General features: G+C 46.3%; 1 protein-coding gene across 1 annotated transcript; it reads left to right on the forward strand.

Moving 5' to 3' along the window:
• Nucleotides 1–9,311: 9,311 nt before the first annotated feature.
• On the forward strand, nucleotides 9,312–10,259 carry LOC142004628 (olfactory receptor 10C1-like). The gene has a single exon (XM_074982246.1). It carries the CDS (start codon nucleotides 9,312–9,314, stop codon nucleotides 10,257–10,259), a length of 948 nt encoding a protein of 315 aa, XP_074838347.1.
• The last annotated feature ends 16,335 nt before the right edge of the window (nucleotides 10,260–26,594 follow it).

The following is a 26,594-nucleotide window of genomic DNA, read 5'->3' on the forward strand; positions in this document are numbered from 1 at the left end:
CAGTGCCAATTAGAGGGGAATAATAAGTTCTTTAGATCTGCTGGAAAAAGCTCCTCTTAATGCACCCCAATATGCCATTATCCTTCTTGGTTACAAGGGCACCCTTGTCTCCAGCCTCTCATCCACTGTCACCCCCGGGTCCATTTCTGCTACACTGCTATTTAGCCAGTCAGTCCCCAGCCTGTAACAATGCTTGGAATTCTTCGATCCCAAATCCAGGACTCTGCACTTCTCCTTGTTGAATTTCACCAGATTTCTTTTCAGCCCATTCCTCCAATTTATCTGGGTCACTCTAGCCGAGCTACGTAGCCCACTGCTGCCCCATTCCTCTCCTCTGGTTGGATGAGTGTAGCTCTCAGAAGCAGCGTTCTGATGTGTATATTCATGAAAGCCAGGACTGGTGGCTGTAAAGAAACTTCATGGGATCATGGGAAACTTGGCAATATCTATGATAAGTGGTCATCCAGCTAACTGAAATCATGCCGGATCGTGGATATTTCTGGATGAGAAAGTTGTGGATTAGAAAGGTTCAACCTGTAAAAAATTTTTTAGATTAGATTTTTGAGAATATTTTACTCCTGATTTATCAAGAGCACGTTCTTCCAATCTCCTTCTTGAAAAGCATAGGGCTTCTGTAGTGACAGGAATAATTCCCCTTTTATTAAGGATCTTCCATTTGCTCTTGTGAAGTTTCCATTTCCTGGGAGCATCGTGGGATCGGTCCTGGAATTTTAAATACTGAGACAACTCTGGTGTTTTCTTTGGGTAGAAATTTAATCTGTTTGGTTGCAACTTGGTGGAGGCATCTTGAAGTTGGACCAGCCCATCCATACTGAGTTACAAAAGGTGGAATTGGAAATGTACCCGTGAGATTTAAGCTGGCTTTGTGTCCCTGATATGCAAAACATTCAATTCCATAGTCTCCTGTATTGAACTCATTTTGTGTTTAACACTAATTTGAAAGGGAGAAAGAGAATTCCTTAGTAATTATGTTTTTGGCTTACTCTAATGAGTACTGGAAGATATGTATTATCAACCAGGCCACTGGGGCTTCTCAAGGAGCTTTTAAATAGCCCCGTTCCAACCTGTGACTGAATTCTCTGGCGATCACCAAGAGGAGATGAATGTGTGATACAGACCAGGTGAGAAATGTCTCAGTTTGTCAAGATTTGTGTTTATTTCCTTCAGATTCTTCCAAGTGAGTCTTGGGGAATCCCTCATTTCCACAACTGAAATGTGTTCTGTTTTAGTTTCAAGCTCTGATTTCAGTCCCACTTCTTCTACGGTCAGAATGAACTCTAATGTTGTTAAGTGCAGAACTGTTTACAAATATGCCAGTACACCAATTTTCCATCAGCAAGTGCCAGTCGCATGGAATCAAGACATTTTTGTGACAATACACTGGTTTTCACACGGTGTTATCTATACTATCCTAGTCTACTCTAGTTTGGTCTATTCTATTCTATTAAAAATGATACCATAGGACAGATGAAGAAATGCTGGAGGTTTCCTCCTGTTTTTCACATGTATCAATGAGTTCTGATAAACGATGGCATCAACATTTATTTCTAATTTCCTTCCTTTCAGGACAGAGCAGACTCATACTCGTTCTTCTGCTCTACTTTGCTCTGATTACGCCTCCATTGGAGTACTGTGTCAAATTTCGGACACTACATTCCAAGATAGTAGTAGTAGTAGGCATCCTTCAGTCTGCATAGACTATGGATCGTGCCCTTTATAGTTTCAATTGAGGACTTCATTTACAGCGTCTACTGTGACTATGAAGACCCACACGAGAGTGACAGTCCTTGCTGCATCTCTTGCAGATGTAGTGGGTGTCTGGCAAGTCCTTATTGTGCTTTCTGTGCTCTCGCTTCTCCTCTGCTAGCTGTCTGATCCTCATCTTGCCCTTCTGAAGGCCCTTGTGTAACCCCTGCCTCCATCTGCTGTGGTCGTCTGCTAGTTCTTCCCAGTTGTCCAGCTCGATGTCTACCTCTCTGAGGTCTCTCTTGCAGACATCTTTGTAGCGCAACTGGGGGAGTCAGGGAGGTCTTTTGCCAGAGTCTAGCTCACCATACAGGATGTCTTTTGGAATCCTTCCATCATTCATCCTGTGGATGTGGCCAAGCCAGCGGAGCCGACGCTGCCTGAGGAGGGTGTGCATGGTTGGGATTCCAGCTTGCTCAAGGACGGCAGTGTTGGTCACTCTGTCCTTCCATGATATTCCAAGGATGCGCCTGAAGCAGCACAAGTGGAAGACATTCAGCCTCTTTTCCTGGTGGGCATACAGGGTCCAAGTCTTGCTGCCATAAAGGAGGGTGCTGAGGATGCAGGCTCTGTAGACTTGCATTTTGGCGTGAGTTTTCAGCTTGTTATTCCACGCTCTCTTGCTGAGTCTGGACAGAGTGGTGGCCGCTTTTCCAATCCTCCTATTTAGCTCAGTGTCCAACGACAAGGTGTCAGTGATGGTGGACCCGAGGTAAACGAACTCGTGGACGACCTCTAACGTATAGTTGTCAATGCTGACACTCCAAGAAAGACGTGGAGAAATTGGAGAAGGTCCAGAGAAGAGCAATAAAAATGATGAAAAGTCTAGAGAACATAAGCTGTGAGGGAAGACTGAAAGAACTGGGCTTGTTTAGTTTAGAAAAGAGGAGACTGAGATGGAACATGACAGTGGTTTACAAGTACTTAAAAGAGGGTTACAAGAAGAAGAGAGAGAAATTATTCTCCTTGGCCTCTGAGGGTAGGACAGGAAGCAATGGGCTTCATCTGCAGCAAGATAGGTTTAGGTTGGACATTGGGAAAAACTTCCTAACGATCAGGTAAGTTAAACACTGGGATAAATTGCCTGGGGAAGTGTGAAATCTCCATCACTGGAGATATTTAAGAGCAAGCTAGAAAGACATCTGTCTGGGGTGGTCTAGATGGTACTTGCTCCTGCTCTGAGGGCAGGGGACTGGACTCGATGGCCTCTCAAAGTCAGTTCTAGTGTTTTGTGATTCTGTGATTCTACCCTAGATATGGGTAGATGAACCAAGAAATCTGGGAGACAGTGCAAACATTTCTTCAGTTATCGGGACTTTCAAAGGAACCCAATCAACTGAAACACTCAATTCTCTTTCACTGATGAAAAACCTTTACTTAGTTAGATAAAATAAAGTAGCAAAAATAAAACTACACTGTTACAGCGATTCCTTTTCCAGGTAGACATTCAAGAAGACAAAAGCCCTTCCCACGTACGGTCTATTTGCTTTTCATCTCCTCTTTGTATACACCCGGGCTGGAGTGTCAGATTCAGGAACTTCGTATGTGTCCATTTACCATATTGAAAAGGAGTCTATGCCCTGTGATGGGCTCTTCGAGATACAGCTCAGAACTGTGCCCCCTTAACTCTTCTACTCTTTCTCGTACGATACCGTCCGAGTGACCAGCAACCTTTGTACCTCACCCATGTCGTTTCGCCTACATATTCTGCGTTACTCATACCGCTTCCTCCCTTAAGATTCCTCACTTTAACTCAATATGTTTCAGGGATAACATGAAACTTCTGGAAAACAATGTAGTTTAATTTATAAGAGTCGAAGGCATTCTTGATTGGTATTTCAGTGGATGTACTTGGAACTTTATCAGTTCATTTTTTGGTCTGGGTAGGAATTCTCTCGAGGCTGAGGAATTTCATGCACTGCTCGTGACTTTCCAAAGGCAGTTAGATATATAACAATCATGGAACCATAAGACTCTAAAACTAGAAGGGACATCAAGAGGTCATCAGGTGCAGCACCTGCTCTCAAGTCAGGACCGTGTACCAACGAGATCATCCATGTTAGATATTTACCCAAACCACTCTTTAATATTCCACAACCTTCCTAGGCAATTTATTCCAGTACTTAACCACCCTGACAGGAAGTTTCTCCCAATGTCCAACCTAAACCTCCATTGCTGCAATTTAAGGCAAGCTCTTATTGTCTTATTTTCAGAGGCAAAGGAGAATATTTTTCCCTCCCCCTTGTAACACCATTTTAGATATTTGAAAACTAATATCATATCCCTTCTCAGCATTATCTTTTCCAAAATAAGCCAACCCAATTCTTTGAATCTTCTCTAATAGGTCATATTTTCTAGACCTCTAATTATTTTAGTTGCTCTTCTCTAGACCCTTTCCAAATTTCTCCACATCTTTTCTAAAATGTGGTGCCCTGAACGGAACACAATACTCCAGGTGAGGCCTAATCAGCCCAGAGTAGCCTGCAAGAATGACTTCTTGTGTCTTGTTCACAACACTCCTGTTAATATATCCCAGAATCTGTTTGCTTTTTGTTCAACCATGTCACACTGTTGACTCATACTCAGCTTGTGGTCCACTCTGACTCCAAGATCCCTTTTGGCAGTACTCCTTCCTAGGTGGGGACCTTCCTATTTTGTATGTTTGAAGCTAATTGCTCCTCCTTAACTGGGGCACTTTGCATTTCTCCTTATTGAACGTCATCCTGTTTACCTCAAACCATTTCTCCGCTTTGTCCAGAACTTTGAATTCTGACCCTGTCCTCCAAATCATTTGTAACCCCTCCCAGTTTCACATCTTCTGCAAACTTGATAAGTGCACTTTTTTATGCCTTTATCTGAGGCATAGGACAAGAAGCCATGGGATTAAATGGTCTTAAACTGCAGGGAGGGAGGTTTCATTGGACATTAGGAAAAACATCCTACCTGTTAGGGTGGTTTAACACTGGAATAAATTGCCTAGGGAAGTTCTCAGGTCAGGCCCTGCTTCACCGAAATCCTCACTGATGGGTTTATGTGTATTCAGATTCCTAATGTCTGATTTGTATCCATTTATTATTTAACGACGTGATTGTCCAGTTTGTCCACTATATGTAGCAGAGGGGCATTGCTGACACTTGATGGCCTGTATCACTTTAGTGAAGATACTGGGATACAAGCCCTTGATCCTGCAACCGAAGTGTTAGGTCCAGTGATGGTGGTTTCAAAGTAAGTATGTGGAGAAATCTTGCAAGGGTTTGTTGCAAGGAAAAGTTCCAGGATTAGTATTTCTGCAGTATGGTATGTGGTTGCTAGTGAGAATTTTCCTGAGGCTTGGTGGATCAAGCTTCTCAGCTTCTCAGCTAAGCCCTCGGTGAGTGGGGCATCATGTTCCCCTGCAGGTTGTAGACAGTTGACAATGCTCTGGAGGAGTTCGATTTGGGGGCTGTAAGTGATGGCAAGTGGCAACCTGAAAAGGTGCATCCTAAAACCAAGTCAAAACAAAAAAGCAGTCAAGTAGCACTTTAAAGGCTAGCAAAATAGTTTATTAGGTGAGCTTTCATGGGACAGACCCATGACGTTAACACCAGATTACAAAGGGTGACATCTGAATTGGAATTCATTCTCCAGTTAGACACTACATGCCTGGGTCTCAGTCGAGATAGCAATCACCTTACGCATGACAGGGATTGCTTCCCCATCTTCGAGATTCATAGTGACTTCAGGCAAACGCATGCCTTGTACAGTACCTGCCACTTTGGTGTTGCCAGAAACCACATTGAGCCAAAGCTTTGGCCCTTGCCCCGAAAGCAGAGCCGAACATAATCCCACCTCGAAGGTGGGCATTCTGTGGTGCCATGCAAATGGTTTTATGGCCTCTCCGTGTCACACAAGGCAGCCCTGTGCATGGATTTCGCCCTACGTCGGAGTTGAGAACAATTAAGCAGCCACCTACGCCGTCATGATGCCAGATCCAAAGGCTGCAATCACTGCTTGAGTAAGGGACTGGATTGAGCATACTTGCTAGATCAAGCTGTTCCTCTGGATGAAGCCAGGCTCTCCCTTGATCGAGCCAACTCTCCGGAACAAGCAGACTCTCTAGTTTGAGGTCCCTCCAGAACCTGAAAGGTGAGAGGCCTTGTCTTTGACACTGCTGCCAAGGAGGGACTTGAACACCATCGTTCCTTGAGGCCCTTTCTCTCATGCATTGAATTTCTCTTATTTTCCTACTTTTTCTTGTCCACACTACATAGCCTCCCCACTTCATGGGGTTCTTGTAATGATTATATTATCATAATCACTGTCACCGGCCATGACTCAGGTTGGATGGGCCACTGGGAGCATTGCCATCTTGCTCCAAAGAACCCAGAGAAGAAACTCGCAAGAGTTTAGAATAATAGACATTTGCAGACACTAATTCTCTTAGAACATAAGAACGGCCATACTGGATCAGACCAAAGGTCCACCTAGCCCAGTATCCTGTCTGCCAAACGTAGCCAATGCCAGGTGCCCCAGAGGAGGTGAACCGAAGACAATGATCAAGCGATTTGTTTCCTGCCATCCATCTCCTGCCATCGACAAAAGGCTAGGGGCACCAGACCTTACCCCTTGCTAATAGCCATCTATGGACCTAACCTCCAAATATTTATCGAGCTCTTTTTTAAACGCTGTTGGAGTCCTGGCCTTCACGGCCTCCTCTGGTAAGGAGTTCACAGGTTGACTGTGCGCTGTGTGAAGTAAAACTTTCTTTAATTAGTTTTGAACCTGCTCCCCATTAATTTCATTTGGTGTCCTCTAGTTCTTACATTATGGGAACAAGTAAATAACTTTTCTGTATTCACTTTCTCCACACCATTCATGATTTTATATACCTCTATCATATCGCCCCTCAGTCTCCTCTTTCCTAGACTGAAAAGTCCCAGTCTCTCGAGCCTCTTTTCATATGGGACCCATTCCAAACCCTTCATCATTTTAGTTGCCCTTTTCTGAACCTTTTCTAACGCCAATATATCTTTTTTGAGGTGAGGAGACCACATCCGCACGCAGTACTCAAGATGTGGGCGTACCATAGTTTTATATAGGGGAAGTAAGATATTCTTCGTCTGATTTTGTATCCCTTTTTTAATTACTCCTAACATCCTATTTGCCTTCCTGACTGCCGCTGCACACTGCGTGGATGTTTTCAGGGAACTATCCACTATAATTCCAAGATCCCTTTCCTGATCTGTTGTAGCTAAATTTGCACCCATCATATTGTATGTATAATTGGGGTTGTTTTCCCAATGTGCATTACCTTACACTTACCCACATTAAATTTCATTTTCCACGTTTCTTCCCCCTCTTCCTCCTCCTTTGCCCCCTCCTTCTGTCCTGTGTAGCTCATTTGTCAGTTTTCACTTCATTTTTAATATCCATCTGTTAAAATTCTCATTGTGCCATTTTACTGTCGTTGGAATTTCTGGATCTGAAGAAGTGGGTCTGTCCCGCGAAAGCTCATCACTTAATAAATCGATTTGTTACTATTTAAAGTGCTACAGGATAGTATTTGCTTTGGCTTTTTGGTGAAAGCGGGGTAGGTTGGTGGCTTGAGTGCTGGCCTGTTAAATGCAGGACTGCTAGCCCAGTCCTTGGGAAGGTGGTTTAGGGATCTAGAGCAAAGAGATATATTTTAAAAAAAATGTGCCAAAGTAACACAGCTACCTCTCTGCAACTCTTCAAAAGCAGCTAACTCTTCCCTGACTTCTGTGTAAGGAGATCTGTGAATGGCTGACAGGGTGGATCATCTGATTATCTGTTCCGTTTGTTCTCTCTGGGCCATGGTCACTGCCACTGGCCACTCTGAGGTTAGAGGGACCGTTAGTTTGACCGTTGTTATGTTCTTACACTCTTATCTAGAGTTTTTGTGTCCAGTTTTGGGTCCCCCAGTATAAAAAGGATGTGGATTTGCTGGAGCAGGTTCAGCGAAGGGCAACAAAAATGATTAAGGGTCTGGAGCACAAGACCTATGAAGATAGGCTGAGGGATTTGGGCTTGTTTAGTTTACAGAAGAGAAGACTGAGGGGTGATTTAATAGTAGCCTTCAACTTCCTGAAGGGAAGCTCTAAAGAGGAGGTTGAGAAACTGTTCTTAGTGGTGTCAGATGACAGAAGAAGGAGTAATGGTCAGAAGTTGAAGAGGGAAAGGTGTCGGTTAGATATTAGGAAAAACTTCTTCACCGGGCGGGTGGTGAAGCATTGGAATGCGTTGCCTAGAGAGGTGGTGGATTCTCCATCCCTTGAGGTTTCCAAGTCCCAGCTGGACAAGGTCCTGGCTGGGATGACTTAGTAGGGGTTGATCCTGCTTGAAGCAGGGGGCTGGACAAGATGACCTCCTGAGGTCCCTTCCAGCCCTTTGATTCTGTGATTCTGTGTGATTCTGTTTTATTGCAAGAGAATTGGGACAAAATGGTCTTGGTCCTGGTTTGGATCAGGTAGAGGGACATGAGGATGGAGAGACAGGAGACAAGTCATGATAGATAGATAGATAGATAGATACGGTGTATGGGGATAGATAGATATGGTGTGTGGAGATAGATAGATAGATAGATACGGTGTATGGGGATAGATAGATACGGTGTGTGGAGATAGATAGATAGATAGGGTGTATGGGGATAGATAGATAGATTGATAGATAGACTGGATTTAAAACAATGAGGACTCCTCTGTCAGCTGAGGATAGGTCTACACAGAAAAGTTATTTCAAAATAGCAACCATAATAATTTCAAAAGAGTGGTTGGCTTTTTTTCAAATTAAGATTCGAAAAGAAGAATATTGGCGTTCGAAAGGAGTTGTTATAGGAAGATTCTGAGAATAGCATGAATGCAGAAGGTCACCAATGAGGAATTATATCGGAAGATACAGCCGAATGAGAACCTGCTGCAGAAGGTTATAAAATGGAAGCTACAACTATTGGGACATAGTTGAAGAATGAACGACGAATGAAAAACCAAGACCCTGGTATTGGGCATAATGGACGGTTAGAATAGGAGAGGCCGACCCCACAGAGTATGGATAGATGATATAGTAGATAGGTGTGGAGCTAGTCTACAGAAACTAAGGCACTCTGCACTGGATAGGGAAATGCAAGGAAACAGTGGAGAGAGGCATCAGACACGAACGGGCGCTGAGCCCTTGATTATTGATGATGATGATGAGGAGGAGGACGATGACGATGAAACCTCATTCCAAATAGCGAAGTGCTCTCTTTAAACGTATTTTTGTGTGTAGCAGTGTTATTTCTCTTCCAGAAGAGCTTATTTCAAAATAACACTGCTGTATGGACACCAACTAAGAGGAGCAAAATCAGCTTAATCTTTATGCCTCAGATGATTTGGGTTTTACCCACAAAAGCTTATGCCCAAAACAATCCGTCACTCTTTAAGCTGACATGGGATTCCTCGTGGTTGGTTTGTGTGTTTGTTTCAGATCCATGCTACCACGGTAACCCCTCTAAGCCTTGGGTTAAAACATCTAACAAACAAGTTTTCTTTTTTTTCTCAAGATGAAATATGCTGCGGGGGAAAATGAGAAATGAGACCGCGGTGACTGAGTTTCTCATCCTGGGCTTTTCCAACCACCCAGAGGTGAATCTCATCCTGTTCACGGTGTTTCTGTGCATTTACATCATCACGGTGCTGGGGAACATCCTCCTCATCGTTGTCATATATCTTGATCCAGCCCTTCACACCCCCATGTATTTTTTCATCAGGAACTTGTCATTCTTGGACCTCTGCTTCACCTCAGTCACTCTACCCAAGATGCTGGACAACCTCCGCACAGACAATAAGTCCATCTCCTTTGCCAGTTGTGCTGCGCAGATGTTTTTCTTTCTATTCTTCGGCCTTACGGAGTGTTTCCTCCTTGCGTCCATGGCGTACGACCGCTACAGCGCCATCTGCAACCCTCTGCGTTACACGGCCATCATGAACAAGAGGGTTTGTCTCCAGCTGACGGGTGGCTCATGGATCTGTGGTACGCTGGTGGCCATGGGACACACAAGTTCTGTCTTCATGCTTCCTTTCTGTGGGTCCAACACCATCAACCATTTCTTCTGTGACATCCAGGCAGTGCTCAAGCTGGTGTGTGGAGACACCTCCTGGGTTGAGATCCAGATCATTGTATGTGCTGCTTTTGACCTTTTCATGCCGTTGCTTCTGAGCATTCTATCCTACACCTCAATCATCTGCACCATCCTGAAAATTAGGTCGGCTGAAGGCAGGCGCAGAGCCTTCTCCACCTGCTCCTCACACCTCATCGTGGTGATGCTGTGCTATGGGACGGCCCTCATCATCTATGCACGCCCCAAGTCCAGTTACGGCTTGGATGAGGTCAAGGTGTTCTCTCTGTTCTATTCCGTAGGCATTGCTGTCTTAAACCCCATTATCTACAGCTTTAGGAACAAGGAGGTGAAAGATGCCTTGAGAAAAGTAGCAATAAAATTTTGTAACCACGCTTGATAATTTCCTTTCAGTTTGATGATGCCCTGAGAAATACCTCAACTCCAAAAGTCCTTTTGTTGGAATACCTCCCATTTGGCATCTCAGTTGTAACACAGACGTTTCCCTTGTGTCATATAGAATAAGGCGACACCACCACGATCCTTTCAAAGAGGTTCTTGTTGAAGATCTCCACACACAAAAAAGCAGACTGGAAAAAATGATCTGCTCTTTCAGTAGACAGCAGCCACACAAACCCCGCTCTTTCAAAAATACGAGCCAGGGATCAAAGAATCCTTCACCATGAGGACTGCTCTTTCGAAAAAAGGGCCCCTGGAGCATCTACCCACACTTGTGTTTTCTGAATCTTTTGGAAAAAGGTACTCTTTCTCTTCTGGAAGAGGGCTTCCAGAAAAAGTGTTGTGTTCTTCTGAACTATTATGGGAAGAAAACGTTTTGTGTGTAGAGGCTCACGGGATTTTTCAGAAGGTCCCTGGCTTTTTTGAAAAAAACACTCCAGTGTCTGTTATGCTTAAAATGAAACACGCGAGATCTTTTATGGGGGAAAAATGAATACACCGCATTTATTAAGAATACAACAGTAGTATATACTTTTCAAAAACAACAAGAGGTCCTGTGGCCCCTTTAGACTAACAGGTATTTTGGAACATAAGCTTTCATGGGCAAAGAACCACTCACAGACACCATACACATGGTCTGGCCACACAACGTTATCGTTACCAGTCCAGAGCCTGGATCAATCTAGTGGTCAACTAGATCGATCACAGACGGGGTCAGGGCCTCGTCGGTTGCAAACCGATGCTCTCCTGGAGTTGGTGGCAGGACGGACCCAAGTCCCATGGTAAAGCACCCTGCTTTTAGACTCCTTTTCTCTCTTGAAGTCTATGGATTTTGCTGTGTGAGTTGCATTGTCTTTTTGATATCAGTCATTCTCAAAACATCTCCAAAAGGCTCATCCCGTAATCAGTTGTCTTTAGGGGTGCCTGCTCCATGCTTTAGGCCGTTTCTACACAAGCCACTTTCTTCGAAAGTGGCATGGTAATACACAGCCCAAAATATGCTAATGAGGCATGAATGCAAATTCCCCGTGCCTCATTAACATAACATCACGTGATTTGAAGTCCGGAAGACTGTTCTTCTGGACTCCAAAATGCTGTGTAGAAGCGCGGCCCCAGGGGAGCTTCGGGAAGGAAGTCCGTCTTCTGGAAGCCCCTTCTTCTCAAAGATTTTTTGGAAGCAGGGGCCTCCGGAAGAAGGACTTCCTTCTGGAAGACACCCGCCCTGCCAGGGGCCGTGCTTCTAAACAGCGTTTTGGAGTCCAGAAGAATGGTCTTCCAGACTCCAAATCACGTGACCATATGCTAATGAGGTGCAGGGAATTTGCATCCGTGCCTCATTAACATATTTTGGGCCACATATTACCATGCCACTTTCAAAGAAAGTGGCCTGTGTAAAAACAGCCTTAGAATCATCAATCTGCCCATCCAATCACTTTGGGTGCATCTACACTTGCGTTCCTCTTTCAAAAGAGGTATGCAAACGACGCAAATGGAAAATGCAAATGAGGTATACATTTGCGTATTTGGCACCTTGTTTGCATATTCTAATTCCAAAAGAGCTTCTTTTGAAAAAAGAAAGCTGGTGTAGATGCTGCTCTTTCTAAAGTAAATTCCATCTTCGAAAAATCCTTCTTCCCTCTATTTATTTATTTAATTTAACCTCTTTTGCATTTTTGATTTACCTAATTTGCATACCTCTTTCAAAAGAGGAATGCAAGTGTAGCCGCACCCTTCTTGACTGGGGTATGTACTGATGGTCCTTCTCTGACACCATTAGCTCTGTCTTCACCCACGCTTCGCTCCTCCTTCCTTGGCCATCTGGCTCTGGGTATAACCTTCACACCTTTATCTCCACAGACATACCACGTTCACATGTAAACAATTCTTACAAAGCTTCTCAGGCTGGGCCTACAGTAGAGATTTTTGTCACCAGAATGAGCCTTCTGTTGACATAACTTGGAGGACATCGACTCTGTTAAAGCATTCTGTCAACAGATTTCTCGACAGAGCTCTGCATTTGCATCGACAGTATTATCTCTCAACTGCCATGTCTGCACTAGAAGCATATGCCGACAGAAATTATTGTCAACAGGAATCTCAACGATATTCAGTCAATGGATTGCATCTACATGCAACTTGCTCTGTCGACAGAAGCGTCTGCATTGCTCTTTGTCGACAGTACTCTGTCCAGAGATTGTTATGCCTCAAATCTTTGAGGGATAATACTGTCGAGGAACATGCAGAGTTCTGTCGAGGGATGCTTTAACTGTGCGGCCGTCCCCTGAGTTATGTTGACTGAAGGCTCCTTCTCTCAAGAAAACTCCAAAGTGTAGACCCAGCCAAAAATCTATAGCATAACAATCTGTCGACAGAAGTGCAGTGTAGACACTTCTGTGGGCAGAGAGGACTTCGGGTTGCCAAGCAGCCCTCTTTGCAGAGCTGCCGTTCCACTTTCTGGCACCCGAGGGCGGTGCAGTCTGGCGACAGAGCAAATTGTGTGCAGACGCAATCTGTTGACAGAGGTCCTGTTGGCTGCGTCTACACTACAGCCCTGTTTCGAAAGAAGGACTTTTGAAAGACAACATCAAAAGCTGCTGTTTTCAAAGGGAGCATCCACCCACACCGGCGGGGACCGAAGGTTCGGTCCGTTCGTTCGAAAGGCCCCCAGCACAATTTCGAGAGAGAGCGTCCACACGCACCAGGGTGCTCTTTCGAAACAGCAGGGGCAGGATGCTCCATGGGCAGGGTTGCATGGCGAACGAGTGCTTCCGGGGCTGCATCCCGCCGTCCCCTAAAAGGGCCCCCCCAAACCTCAGCCTGAACAGTCCGAGGGCCAGCAACCCTGTCCCCAGGCAGCCTGCATATGCGCAAGAGAGAGAGAAGGTGGCATCCCAGGCCTCCATGGACCCCGAGAAACACTCCCCCCACATCACAGCTGTGGACAGCACCCTCGCCATGGTCCTAGCCACTGTGCTGCAGTGGCTCTGGTGACTGGCACAATAGCCACCTTCCTGGACACCCTCCTTAGGGTGCATGTCCCCAGCTGGTCCCCTGAGTCATCTGCCACCCATGAAGCTTTCCCACAACCAGGCTCGGCATGGGGGGAAAAGCAGGGGCTAGGCCTCCACCTGGCCAGCAGGCTGTGGGCCAAGCAGATGAGTCTGGCCAGGGGGAGGTGGGGAGGGATCAGAGGCTCCAGGTTGACCTCCTCGGGGGGGGATGTTGTGGGGGGACAGGGGGCTGTGGGATTGGGGCGGAGGGGACTGTTGGGAGGCGGTATGCAGGGGTGAGGGGGCATGGGGGATGGTGGGGGAGCGACAGGGGGCCTGGGTGTGGGGAACAATGAAGCAGCAGCAGGGGCCAGGTGGCCGACCACAGCCTGGGTGGGGGAATTCACGTGGGCCGCCACCTGGCCCCAGGCCTGCTGCTCCATGGCCAGCCAAGCCCACATGACGCCCATCAGCTCCCTCAGGGCAGCTGTGTGGGCCTTGTCCCTGGCCTCGTCCTCCCTGGCCTGGTGGCACTGGTGGAGAGACTGCTGGTGGCCCCGCTGTAGCCAGACAAAGTCTCCCCCTTACAAACCAGCTTGCTCGCTGCCCCCCCCCCCACTGAGGAGCACACAGGGCACGGAAACGGCTGCTGACAGCACAGTCTTTGATGCCGTCATTGAGGCCCAGATGTGCTAGCTTATCGTGACCCTGAGAAGCAGAAAGTACAGATAGAAGGCTAACAGGCCAAATTGTCAACATGGGGGGACCCTCAAGAAATCACCCCAGCTGGCATTGATGGATATGATGCACACACACAACCATCCCAGAAGGGGAAATCTCCGCCCCCGCAAAAAGAATGTCCTGTACTCTTAAATTGCTCATCTCCTGTCTTACAAGTGCAAATTAAGTAAGAAATGCCCTTGTAACAAACTGGCGTCACAAAGACAGACCAGTATGATCTGGCGCCTTAGATAAGAAAGAGAATACATAACCCAAAAGGGGTATAAAAGATGGGTCCAGCAGAACTCTAACTCTGAGTGCATCTCCACCAACTACCTGCTGGTCGGGTCAGATGATTGCCTCCCAAGGTCCACAACTGGGGACGCCCAACCTTGTATTCGTCTTTCCGTGGAATTGAGTGACCGATCCGGCTTGGCTACGCTGGTATCGAGAGACGCAGAGAGGGTAAGATACACCCGTGCTAGGTCTCCGACTTTTTTGTGCACAGCTAAAGAATTAGAGCTCTGTAACTAGATGTCGTTGTGTCAAGATATCATTGTGTTAGATGATAACAGATATCTTTGTATTGGATTGTAACGGAACTTGTTAACACCTGTACTTTGCTAGCATATAAGAAGTAAACAATAGCCTTTTGTAACCACACGCTTATAACTGTAGCTTAAATAAACTTGTAACTAGTTAAGCTCTGAGCCTAACCATTTTGTTAACCCTTTTGTTACTGCAACACAGCCGGCACAACAAAAAGAACTTTAACCGTTTGGTTACTACAGCCTGGCCGTGGGTGAGAGTGCTCGGAGCTGCCTGCTCTAACAGTAAAAAACTGGGTTGCTTAGGACTCAGGGGAGTACCTCACCGCACATTACCGGCCACCGGCTAACACCTGTGCTGTCCTGGGCCGCTCGCCCTCGCCCTCTGTAGTGGGCCTCCCCAGGCCCATCATGGAGCTGGTCCAGCTGCTGGCTGCTGAGGCTGTGGAGACAAAAAGGGAGAGGAACGGGCCTTTAGCCCGGTGAGGGACCCCCTGAACCCACCCCCCCGCATCCCTCCCACCCCATCCCTGCGGTCCTGCAGGGACCGCATCCAGGGTTCCCTGTCTGGATTGAGGGAGCGCTGGTTCTCCTCTGCCTCCCTCCGTCCCTTCGTGGCCCAGCGGGCCATGGTAGTGTCCGGCCTTCATGGTGCTGGGTGCTGCACGTCAGCCCTGTGAGGCCGGGGCGGTGGGGCCGTCTGGCCTGCCCATGCCCTGGGGCTGATGTCCCTGAGGGTGGGCTGTGGCCACCCCGGGTGGGACTGCACATCCCCTCCCCTGGCCACCAGCATGCATGGTACATACCTGTGGATCCCTCCAGGAACTCGGGAGAGGTGCAATCAGAGGGGGCCAGGCTGGGTGGGCCTGAGGGGACATTGATGACAAGGGCCCCCTTGGTCGAGCTCTCATCATTGCTGGTGTCCTGGATCCTTACGGGGCACCTGTGGGTGGCCGGTGGTCCAGGCCGGTCCTCTCCCTCGGTCCCCGTCCCCATCTCCCTTGGTCGGGGGGTCGGCAGTGTCCACTTGCATGGCCGGGGTCCTGCTTCCTTGGGCTCAAGGGGGTGGTCTAGTTCTTCATAACAGATGCAGCTGGTGGGCGCTGCCCCTGACCTCCCAGCCATGTCCCAAGCCCAGCAGTACGCCCGCTGGAGCTTCTTGACCTTGGACCTCACCTAGTATGGGGTCCATGTGGAGAGACCCTGGCCGGTGAAGCCCTTGGCCAGGCGCTTGAAAGCGGGTACACTTGGGCGCCAAACCCCCGTCTGCTGCCGGACTTCCTCATCGTCCCACAGGGTGAGAAAGTCCTGCAGCTTGACCTCTGTCCAGGAGAGGGCCTGAAGTTTGTGGGGCTGGCTCCCCTCCTGGGAGGACTCCCCCCAGTCCCTGGACAGCCCCTGGGATGGGTGGGAGTCCCAGCTGCTGGCCATGGTGCTGGAGGTGCTGTGGCTTCCCCCGGGGATTCGAGGCTGGGAGCCGTGTGGGCGGCAATTTTGAAAGTGTCTTTCTTTCAAAAGAGGGCACTTTCCCCATCCCAGGAGCGGAGGACAAACTTCGAAAGAAAGGGGCAGTTGTTTGGAAGCTCATTTCGAAAGAGCGCCATGTTGGGGGAGATATTCCGTGGCTTCGTTGGAAAGAATTTGGTCTTCCCACCTGGGTTTCTAATGTACTTACTAGCGTAAACGCAGCCCATGTATATTAATATGTAGCCAACCATCTTTCCGTCTGTCTGGATCCTACTACGGGGTCCACACAACCTAAGCAAAAATTGTCTTAATGTACGCTACAGAAGTCTCATCAGTTCCTAGGTGTTGATGGAGACCCATACCAGGTGCCAATGGGTTAGAAGTATCGGGCAGTAAAATTCACAGAGAAATTGGTGGATTTGAAATTTTTAAACATTTCCGGCTGGTTTTGGCATGAAAACTCACCCTGACAGGAAAAAGGTTACAATTTTTACAATGATCAGCGGTGATGCAAAATGGTCATAATCAGCCGCATAGCCACCCTCCTTCTGGCTTTGTGCCGTGGGGAGTGGCTGCATGACATCCTGGTGATCTGATGACCCTGGGACTTTCCCACCAGCACCAGCTGGTGGGACCGCCTTGTGCTGGGGAACTGGGATGGTGACGAGTGGCTGCACAACTTCAGGATGACCAGACAGACATTCAAGGAGCTCTGCCACTGGCTTGCCCCAGACCTCCAACACCAACAACAGGATGCGTTCCACACTCCCACTTACCAGGAGGGTAGATATTGCTCTCTCTGGAAGCTGATGACCCTGGACAGCCACCGCTGCATCAGACATCATTTTGGGGTGAGCAAGACCACCATCGAAGAAGTCCTGATCGAGGTAAGCCAGGCCAGGGCCACGCACCCACCATAGGGGGCACCCAGCAAGGGTGGTCCTGCAAGGGGCTGGGGAGGGGGGTCCTGCACGGGGCCAGGTACCACTGGGCCACACTCTCCTGGACACATCTGTCTTGCACCCCATGCAGGTCGAGCAGGCAATGAACACCCTTTTCCTCTGCTGGGTGGTCACCTTCGGGGACCTGGAGGCCGCCTTGGCCAGCTTCATGAACCTGTAATTCCCCAACTGTTTTGACATACTGACGCACACGTCGTAATCTGGGCCCTCCATCGTAGTGTGAGCTCCTTCATAAAGAGAAAGGGGTACCACTCTGTGGTCCTCCAGGCTCTCACCAATGCCACCGGCAGGTTCAACGATGTCTGCGTGGGGTGGTCTGGCAGAGCCCGGGATGTCCACATGTTCATGAACTCAAGGCTTGGTTGCAGAATGAAGGAAGAAACAGGCCTTCTCCCCATGTAGGCTGCCGGTGGGAGACATTACCATGCCCCACCCCCCCGGCATTATGGCTGATGCAGCGTCCCCCCTGCACGTGTGGCTTATGAGGCCCGACACTGGACATGCTGACCCATCCCAGGTCTGTTTCAACACACGATTGAACCACGCCAGGAATGCCATGAAGCTGGTGTTTGGACAGCTAAGGGGAGATTTGAATGTCTCCAGATGAGGATGGAGGTCAGCCTCCTGAATGTGCCTTCAGTAGTCATGGCCTGCTGTGTTCTCCACAATATTGTGGAGAACAAAGGGGAGCCCTTCACCCCTGGCTTGGCAGCTGCCTTCAGCTCCTGCTGCCAAGCGCTCAGAGATGGGATGTGGGTCAGAAAGGCCTTGTGGGAGGCCTTTACCCAGTGCCTGCAGTGACCCGCTCCCAGCTCATGCCCGACCACATACCCCATCCCACACCAAAAACTCTCACCAATCCCTCAACACACAGCAGAGACACAGCAGTAGGGGTGAAATGTTAACTTTACTCTTCCAAACATATGTTCCTTGTACATAGACCTCTAAGCAAAATGAACGTCTACAACCATATACAAGAGGGATCAATCAGCGTGCTTCAGAAACAAATAAGCTACATTCACTAGGAAAGCCTTGCACTGAAATTGTGTAATTGCTACAGCAAGCTTAGGTCGATTATTCTCAATCTCTAAGAAAAAAAAATTCCTGTGCCCACACCATGGAGGTTACCCTCCAACGTCTCTCTACATTTGAAAAACTCCCTTGGCCCTCAGCAGACAATTTGATTATGAGCCAGCCCCAGGTGGTTGTTGTTCTACTAGCTATGCACAGGAAATGACATCGTCAGAGGTTTCATCATCCTTAATTTTAACTTTTCTTCCTTTTCTGTTTCTGCTTTGCAGAAATTAAGAGAAGCAAATTCCTGGGAGTCTTGTTGTCACTTTTCCCATGTAGATTACACAGCGGTGGCAGGGTTATCTTCTGAAAAAGAGGACACCCCTGAGAGGGAGCATACCTCCCCTTGTGTTAATGTTTTATAGTGTATCTAGCACATTAATACAACGTGAGCTGGCAGATACTGATACAGATACATTCCCTCTCGGGGATGTCCTCTTTTTTGAAGGGTCAAATGTGGTAACCCTACCTTAGGAGACGAGTGGTTTCCTGAGGTGAAGGACTGTCATTCGCTTGAGGTAACAGATTCTGCCTCAAGGTCTCTTGAGGTGAAGGACAGGATATCTGTGGACTTTGCAGCCTCTGGGTCTGTTGACGTGAACCTGAGGAGATACCTTGAGCTGGTCAACTGGAGGTCCCTTGAGATGCAGGCTCTATTTGTGCTGAACTTCCACTTGAAATAACTCGATCTATTATATCAGATATCTCTTTGTGAGATACCTTAATTGTTTCTGGATCAGCTGAATATTCATAGTTTAGTTTGTCCTCCACTAACTGCCAGATAGCCTCATTTTTCTTCTTTGAAAGATAGGCATGAGCTCTATTCTTTAGCTTTTTCCTGGCTCTCAGACTTTGAGTGACTGTTAATCTGCTCCATTTACAGTAACAGTCACAGGACTCACAGCGCCAGCAGCAGCGTGACCAACCAATCCGGACAGCAAAGACCAGTGTGAGAAAAGATCCGAGAGCAGCTCCATAAATCTATTAAGAAATCAGTGTGTCAAATCTTATTTGTATTCAGGATTCTATCATCTGGAACTCTCAAATATATGGTGTTTGAACCATAAGCAAATTTTAGTTAGATTTTCCGTGAGTACAACAGAGCGAAAGTAAATACAAATAAATACAGCAACTAATTGGCGCATGGGTGAGTTGTGATTTTAAAACTTCCCAGGAAGCCTCTTGTTCCACATGCCAGCACCATCAAATTTTATAATCTAGAATTTTTTTCTCCAAGCTTAGACAATGTGTAATTTTTTTTTCATATTCCTCTATTTAGCAGGAAGACAAATGTGTTAAGATTAAGGTATCTCCATGGAAGACACTTACCTTTAGAAAAAGATCTCCAGAGACACAGGTTGAACCTTTCTAATTGAGCATTGTCTCATCCAGCACCATCCATAGTCCCACATGATTTTATTTACTCAGACAGCTATTTATCAAAGGTGTGTCCAAGTTTCCCATTGCCCCATAAAGTTTGTTTCCAGCCATGGGTCCTGGCTGTCATTGTTCTGTGTTGTTTCTAACTTTAGGCTACCCCTTCATGTCTTCTAAAAGCCAATTAAGCAGCAGAAGTGTTGGTAATACTGCTACTTGATGTTGACATACTTTTGTCTGGCAAAATTTCTTGCTTATCATCTGGCAGGTCCCTGGACTAGAGAGGTTCAACCTGTACATGGCAGCAAAAATTGCTAGTTTAAACACTGACAGAGAGACTTACACCTGGGATCTCTGGAACCTAGTGCATGGGATTACCTCACTCAAGCTGAGAGCTGGCTGCCTCCCAGGTACAGATAGCTGTCTGCTTTCTTTCCGGAAGTGGTCTCGGTGTGACTATATGGGGCAGTCAACCACATCCAGTAGGCATGTGGGTTACACAAGTCAAGGGGTTGACTTCATCGGAAGAGTTAAGCTATGTACTAAATACAAAGAACCCTGCCATAATAAGTCAAATTCAAGAGTGCAACCACTCACTAGCAGAACCACAGCAAGCAGAGAAACTGTGTACAGGCGTGTGCTTGCAGTTCCTTCTGCAAGATTTACTGGATTTCCTTTGCTCCATACCATATACGTCTACTGTGTCATCTGGTTTTTTTCATATACATAAAATTTCTCTCTTAACAGACTCATTCTTGTCGTCCTCAAATTTCACAGAATCCCAGGGCTGGAAGGGACCTCAGGAGGTCATCTAGTCCAGCCCCTGCTTCAAGCAGGATCAACCCCAACTAAGTCATCCCAGCCAGGACCTTGTGCAGCCAGGACTTAAAAACCTCAAGGGGTGGAGAATCCACCACCTCTCTGGGCAACTCATTCCAATGCTTCACCACCCACCTGGTGAAGAAGTTTTTCCTAATATCTAACCTACACCTTTCCCTCTTCAACTTCAGACCATTGCTCCTTGTTCTGCCCTCTGACACCACTGAGAACAGTTTTTCACCCTCCTTTTTAGAGCTCCCCTTCAGGAAGTTGAAGGCTGCTATTAAATCACCTCCAAGTCTTCCTCTCTGTAAACTCAACAAGCCCAAATCCCTCAGCCTCTCCTCATAGGTCTTGTGCTCCAGCCCCTTAATCGTTAATCATTTAGCCAGTATTTTACTCAATTTCATTCTTAAAGTTATAAATAGCCAAAGCTTTAACTTGAAATTGCAGCAAGGGAGGTTTAGGTGGGATATTAGGAAAAATTCTCGATTGTCAGGGTGGTGATGACACATTGGAATTAATTGCCTAGGGAGGTTGTGGAATCTCTATGGGTGGAGATATTTAGAATCTGGTTAGATAGACGCGTATCAGAGATGGTTGATCCTGAGTGCAGGAGTGTGGACTTGGTGACCTCTTGATGGTCCTTCCAGTTTTAGTATTCTATTCTATTAACAGGAGTTTGTGGACAAGACAGAAGAAGTCGCTCCTTTGCTCCACTTGTTGCTGATTAGGCCTCAGTTGGAGTATTGTGTCCAGTTCTGGGCAATGCATTTCAAGAAAGATGTGGAGAAATTGGAGAACAGCAACAAGAATGATTCAAGTTTAAGATTAAAGTTCTACAGAACATGAACTATGAGGGAAGACTGAAAGAACTGAGCTTGTTTAGTTTAGATAAGAGAAGACTTAGAGGAGACATGATAAATAGCAACAGGTAGGACGTGATAGAGATTTACAAGTACCTAAAAGTGGGTTAGAAGAAGAACAGAGAAAGATTGTTTTCCTTGGCCTCTGAGGATAGGACAAGGAGCAATGGGCTTAAACTGCAGCAAGAGAGGTTTAGGTTGGACATTAGGAAAAACTTCCAAACTGTTAGTATGGTTAAACTCTGGAATAAATTGCTTAGGGAGTTGTGGAATCTCCATCACTGCAGATATTTAAGAGTAGATTAAATAGACATCTACCTGGGATGACCCAGATGGTGCTTGGTCCTGTCATGAGATCAGGGGACTGGACTCAATGACCTCTTGAGGTCCCTTCCCATTCTAGTGTTCTATGACTTTAGGAAAAAGAGAACCTGATTTTACCTGACCATTTTTCTCTTTGACCCCATTGCTAATAAATCCAATCAAATCTCTGACTGCACTTTTCCGATTCTGTGGAATATTGGCAGACATGCGTAAAGCTGATGTAGATTGAGCACACCCATGGGGCTATGTTCACACAGCACTGTTATTTTGAAACAAGCTATTCTGGAAAAGGTTCTCCAGAAGAACTTATTTCATAGTAGTGCGTCCACACACATAGAATAGAGACCAGCTATTTTGAAATAAAGTGTCCTGATACAATAGAATCTATTTCAGAATAGAGCCCTTGGACACTCTTTGGCTTATTTCAAAATAGCCACTTATTCCCTCTCTATACAGCCCTATTCCAAAAGAAGCTTTATTCCTCCCTCAATGAGGTTTATTAATTTCAAACTAAGCCATTTGTGTGTTTAATATTATTTTGAAAGCATGGTTGAGTTGTGTAGACCCTCCAAAGTTGTTCTGGAAGAGCGGCTGGTACTCCAAAATAACTTTGTTGTGTGTACACTCCCCCATTTTTTGTTTTTCCCATTCTTAAGATAGTTAAGCTCATAAAATACATCCACAAGACTTTAAATATCTATGAAGAAATATATATATATATGTTTTAAAGCCAAAGGAGACCTTAAGAGGTCATTGAGCCCAGTTCCCTCTGTAGGCCCAAGGACCATCCCTAGGAGATTTTTTCCCCCCATCTATTTGTCCCAGATCAGCAGAAGGCCTCCTCAAGGACTGAGCTCACAACTCTGAGTTTACAAGTCCAATGCACAAGGCACTGAACTACTTAGTTATTCTCCTTGGTGTTGTAGGGGCTCCGCTGCCCCTGTTTTCAGATGAACACACAACAGTTAGTTGGAAAATAGCAGCAGTTCCCTCACTGAGTTCTTCTGACACCAGCAGAGAAGAGAGGTTCTGGTACAAACTCTGATAGATGCAATGGGGTGCAAGCATCCTGAAAGATATGAAGGCAGTCCTGAATACTTAACATAGGGACTGGGGCTGATGACACAGAGGTTTAGTCTCAAGTCTAGGAGATTGAAATGTGGAGTTGAGGAAAAATAAGATCTGAGATTTTCCCCGGTTTCCTGGGTCATTTTAGTGCCCCTGGAATATGCAAACAGGAACGGCAAAAAAGACAATGCCCAGAGCCTCACAAGTGCCTAAATATAGAATCATAGACTCCTAGGGCTGGAAGGGACCTCAGGAGATCATTGAGTCAAGCTTAAAACAGGAGGGCAACCAAAATGATGAGGGGGCTGGAGACATGACCTGTGAGGAAAGGCTGAGAGATTTGAGCTTATTTAGTTTGCAGAAGAGAAGAGAGAGGGGTAGGTGATTTGATGGCAGCCTTCAACTTCCTGAAGGGGGGGGGCTCAAAAGAGAATGGAGAGAAGCTGTTCTCAGTGGTGACAGATAGCAGAAAAAGGAGTCGCAGAAGGAGAGGAATAGGTTGGATATTAGGAAAACTTAGTTCTCCAGGAGGGTGGTGAAGCACTGGAATGTGTTGCCCAGAGAGGTGGTGAAATCTCCATTCCTAAAGGTTTTTAAGCCCTGGCTTGACAAAGGCTTGGCTGGGATGATTTAGTTGAGGTTGGTCCTGCTTTGGGCAGGGAACTGGACTAGATGACCTCTTGAGGTCCCTTCCAGCATTAGGATTCTATGATTCCATGATTTTAAATCATCCCAGCCAGGTCTTTGTCAAACTGGGACTTAAAATACTCGAGGGATGGAGATTCCACCACCTGTTTTGGTAATACAGTCAAGTGCTTCACCACCTTCCTAGTGAAATAGTTTCATCAGATATTTTGGAAAAAAATATTTTAAAATAACAGGCACATTTCAAAGACATGGAACAGCTGTTTCAGGATACTGAGAAGATGGATGAGAACTTCATGGATTGTTTGCACATAAATTGATTGTCCTGCTGAATCTAAATCACAAAAGGTAAAGTTCTAGAACCCCAAGGGAAAAAAAAATTGCTGGATCAAAGCCGTAGTATTTCCTCTCTCAAGGAAAGGGAACCTTACCTTGGAAATGTAATAATAAGCAGTTTGTTGCTGTGGGTTGGCGTTGCTGATATTCTTTATGCAGTCAAGGTATTTTCCGTCCAGAAGAAGGATCGTTATCCACAACAAAGGAGGTGACAAAACCTTTAAAAAAATGCTACAGCACCTATGGCACACGTTGAATTGGCGCTTACAGAAAGCTTTGCAATTCTCACATACTTTTTCAGAAGGACGCACACATGATGGCTGGTAAATCAGGCTTAATATGAACAAAATCCCAGCCGGCACACAGAAATAGCAGATGCCATAATGAAATCTCCAGCTCACTTCTTCTGGGCATTTAAAATCAGAATCCATTATATATTCAACAAGTAATAAAAAGAATGAGCAAAAAGACGTTGATATGACCAAATGATATTTTTTCCATATTTGCATGAATATACTGCCAACATCCATGATAACCTGTGACGAGTTCGTCTCCTGCTCACAGTTCACACTGATGTCTGGAAACTGAATGCATTCAGCTATAAGAAGCTTTACAGACCATGAGTAAGAAGGAAAGTGAAAGCAACAGGTCATATTCAGCTCTGTCGCTCTGTGGTTGCCTTAAAATACACAAAACAAAAAAGCTGCCAAGTAACACTTTAAAGACTAACAAAAATAATTTATTAGGTGAGCTTTCATGGCACAGACCCACTTCTTCAGCCCAGAGCCAGACCAGAACAGACTCAGTATTTAAGGCACAGAGAACCAAAAACAGCAATCAAGGAGAACAAATCAGAAAAGAATGATCAAGGTGAGCAAATCAGAGAGTAGATGGGCAGAAGTGGCGGGCGGGGTAGGTCAAGAATTAGATTAAGCCAAGTGTGTAAACAAGTATATCTTCACAGCAGTACTTCCTGGTAAAACAGGTTTATAGCAGCTTCACCCAGCCTCTTCCTAAACTCTTCAGTCATTAACGGAATGGCCCACTCCATTAAAATGTTGACAAACTGGTTTGTGGATCTGGAGTGTTTTGATGTCTGTTTTGTGCCGATTAACTCTTTGTTTAAGGGAGTTAGAAGTCTGCCCAATGTACAAAGCATATATAATGGAGGGGGCCGTTCTGTTAATGACTTAAGAGTTTGCGCCTTACTGAGGAAAAATTTTCGCACCACTCTTGAAAGGGAGACAGCCAAACTGTCTTTTATATTCAAATTTGGCACATTAACACGTGGTTTGAACCAGGATGGGAATTTTCCGAGTCACCATAGGGGCTCGTTTGCATACTTGGCTTAATCTAATTCTTGACCTTTCCCCCACTTCTACCCCTCTACTCTCTGATTTGCTCACCTTGATCATTTTTCCTGATTTGTCCACCTTGGGATAATGGGATGACAGATTTCTTCAACATCGACTCGGAGTGTGTCAAGGGTGCGTCCTGTCTCCATTCTTGTTCCTTCTGGCAGTGGACTTCATCATGAGAAAGGCGATGAGCGACGCACATCTAGGTATCTCATGGAAAGATCAGAGTCGACTCATGGATCTGGACTTTGCGGAAGATATTGCACTGCTTGCAGAAATGAACGAATGCTTGCAAGGCATGACGACAAATTTGGAAGCAGAAGCCGGCAAAATTGGGCTGAGGATAATTAGTGATAAAACAAAGTTGATGCGGGTTGGGAACACTCAGACAAACACACGGCTAAGGATGTTTGGTGAGGTGCCAGCTATGCCCGTTTTATACCATCCGTGACTTTAACCGCTAGGACGCACTGTCCCTTCGCGGCGGGCAGCCCGGGCTAGGCTGACGGATGCCCCAAGGTCCTAACCACCCGTGACTTTAACTGCTAGAGCTCAGAGCTCCTTCGCAGTGGGCAGTCAACGCTGACTGACAGGTGCCCCAATGGCAGCACTAAGAGCCTTTCCACACCCGTGACTTTAACTGCTAGATCTCAGAGCCCCTTCGCAGTGGGCAGTCAGGATTGACTGACAGGCACCCCAAGAGTTTGCCCCGTGGAGGCGGCACAACTCAACGCTAGGCTCTTAGTACTCTCACCTAATGGCCAGGCTTTATAGCCAAAACGGCTGAGGTTCTTTAATTGTGTTGGCTGCTTTACAGTACACCAGAGAAACAAGTCAGGCTTATGCACAAATGGTTACCAAAATTTATTAAACTAGATTCTAATCATGTGGTTACAAAATTGCTAGTGCCTACTTATTTAAATGTATAGATGTTACACACACAAACAAGTTACAAAGCTGAAGCCACAATCCCAAAGAAAGAAAACAAAGTATAGAGCTCTATGTCAAAATATGTGTACACTAAAGATAGGAGATCAGGTGTGGGTGCTTCTTACCCTCCTTGCATCTCTCGATTCCAGCAGTGCCAAGCCAGGATCGGTCACTCAATTCCGCGGAAAGACGAATAAGGGACAAGGCTTAGGGACCCTCTTAGCTGCAGAAGCCTTGGGAGGCTGTCACTTATCTGACCAGCAGATAGATAGTGAAAAGCACTCAAAAATCATGGTGCTGTAGGTCCCATACTTATACCTCTGTACTCCTTTATTCTCTTTCTCCTTTCTTATGCCAAATTGGGGCTGGTCTGTCTGGGTGACGCCAGCTCTCGCAAGAGTAGTTTACACTTGCAAGGGAGAGAAACAATAAGTTTCGACTACTGGACATTCTTTTATTAGGGTAAATATTTTCCCACCTAGGATGTGGGTGTGTGTGCATCACGTTATTTAGTAGGGGCTAAGAGCCATGTCTGTCACAGCTTCTCTGTCTGCTGTGAGCCTAATCGTTGTATATGTTCCCAGAGGCACATTGCAGCAGCACACCTGTGCTTCTCACAGCTTCAAAGGCTGTGCTGGAATTTATGTTAAGTGCCCTGTTGTTTTGGCTCCCTTGTGTTCCCAGCAATGCTGGTCTGAGAGGGGGCTGGCTGTCTGGCTACAGCAAGGCATGACGACAAATTTGGAAGCAGAAGCCGGCAAAATTGGGCTGAGGATAATTAGTGATAAAACA

The sequence above is a fragment of the Carettochelys insculpta genome, chromosome 32 (assembly GCF_033958435.1).
Source record: "Carettochelys insculpta isolate YL-2023 chromosome 32, ASM3395843v1, whole genome shotgun sequence".
In the NCBI taxonomy this organism is placed as follows: domain Eukaryota; kingdom Metazoa; phylum Chordata; order Testudines; family Carettochelyidae; genus Carettochelys; species Carettochelys insculpta.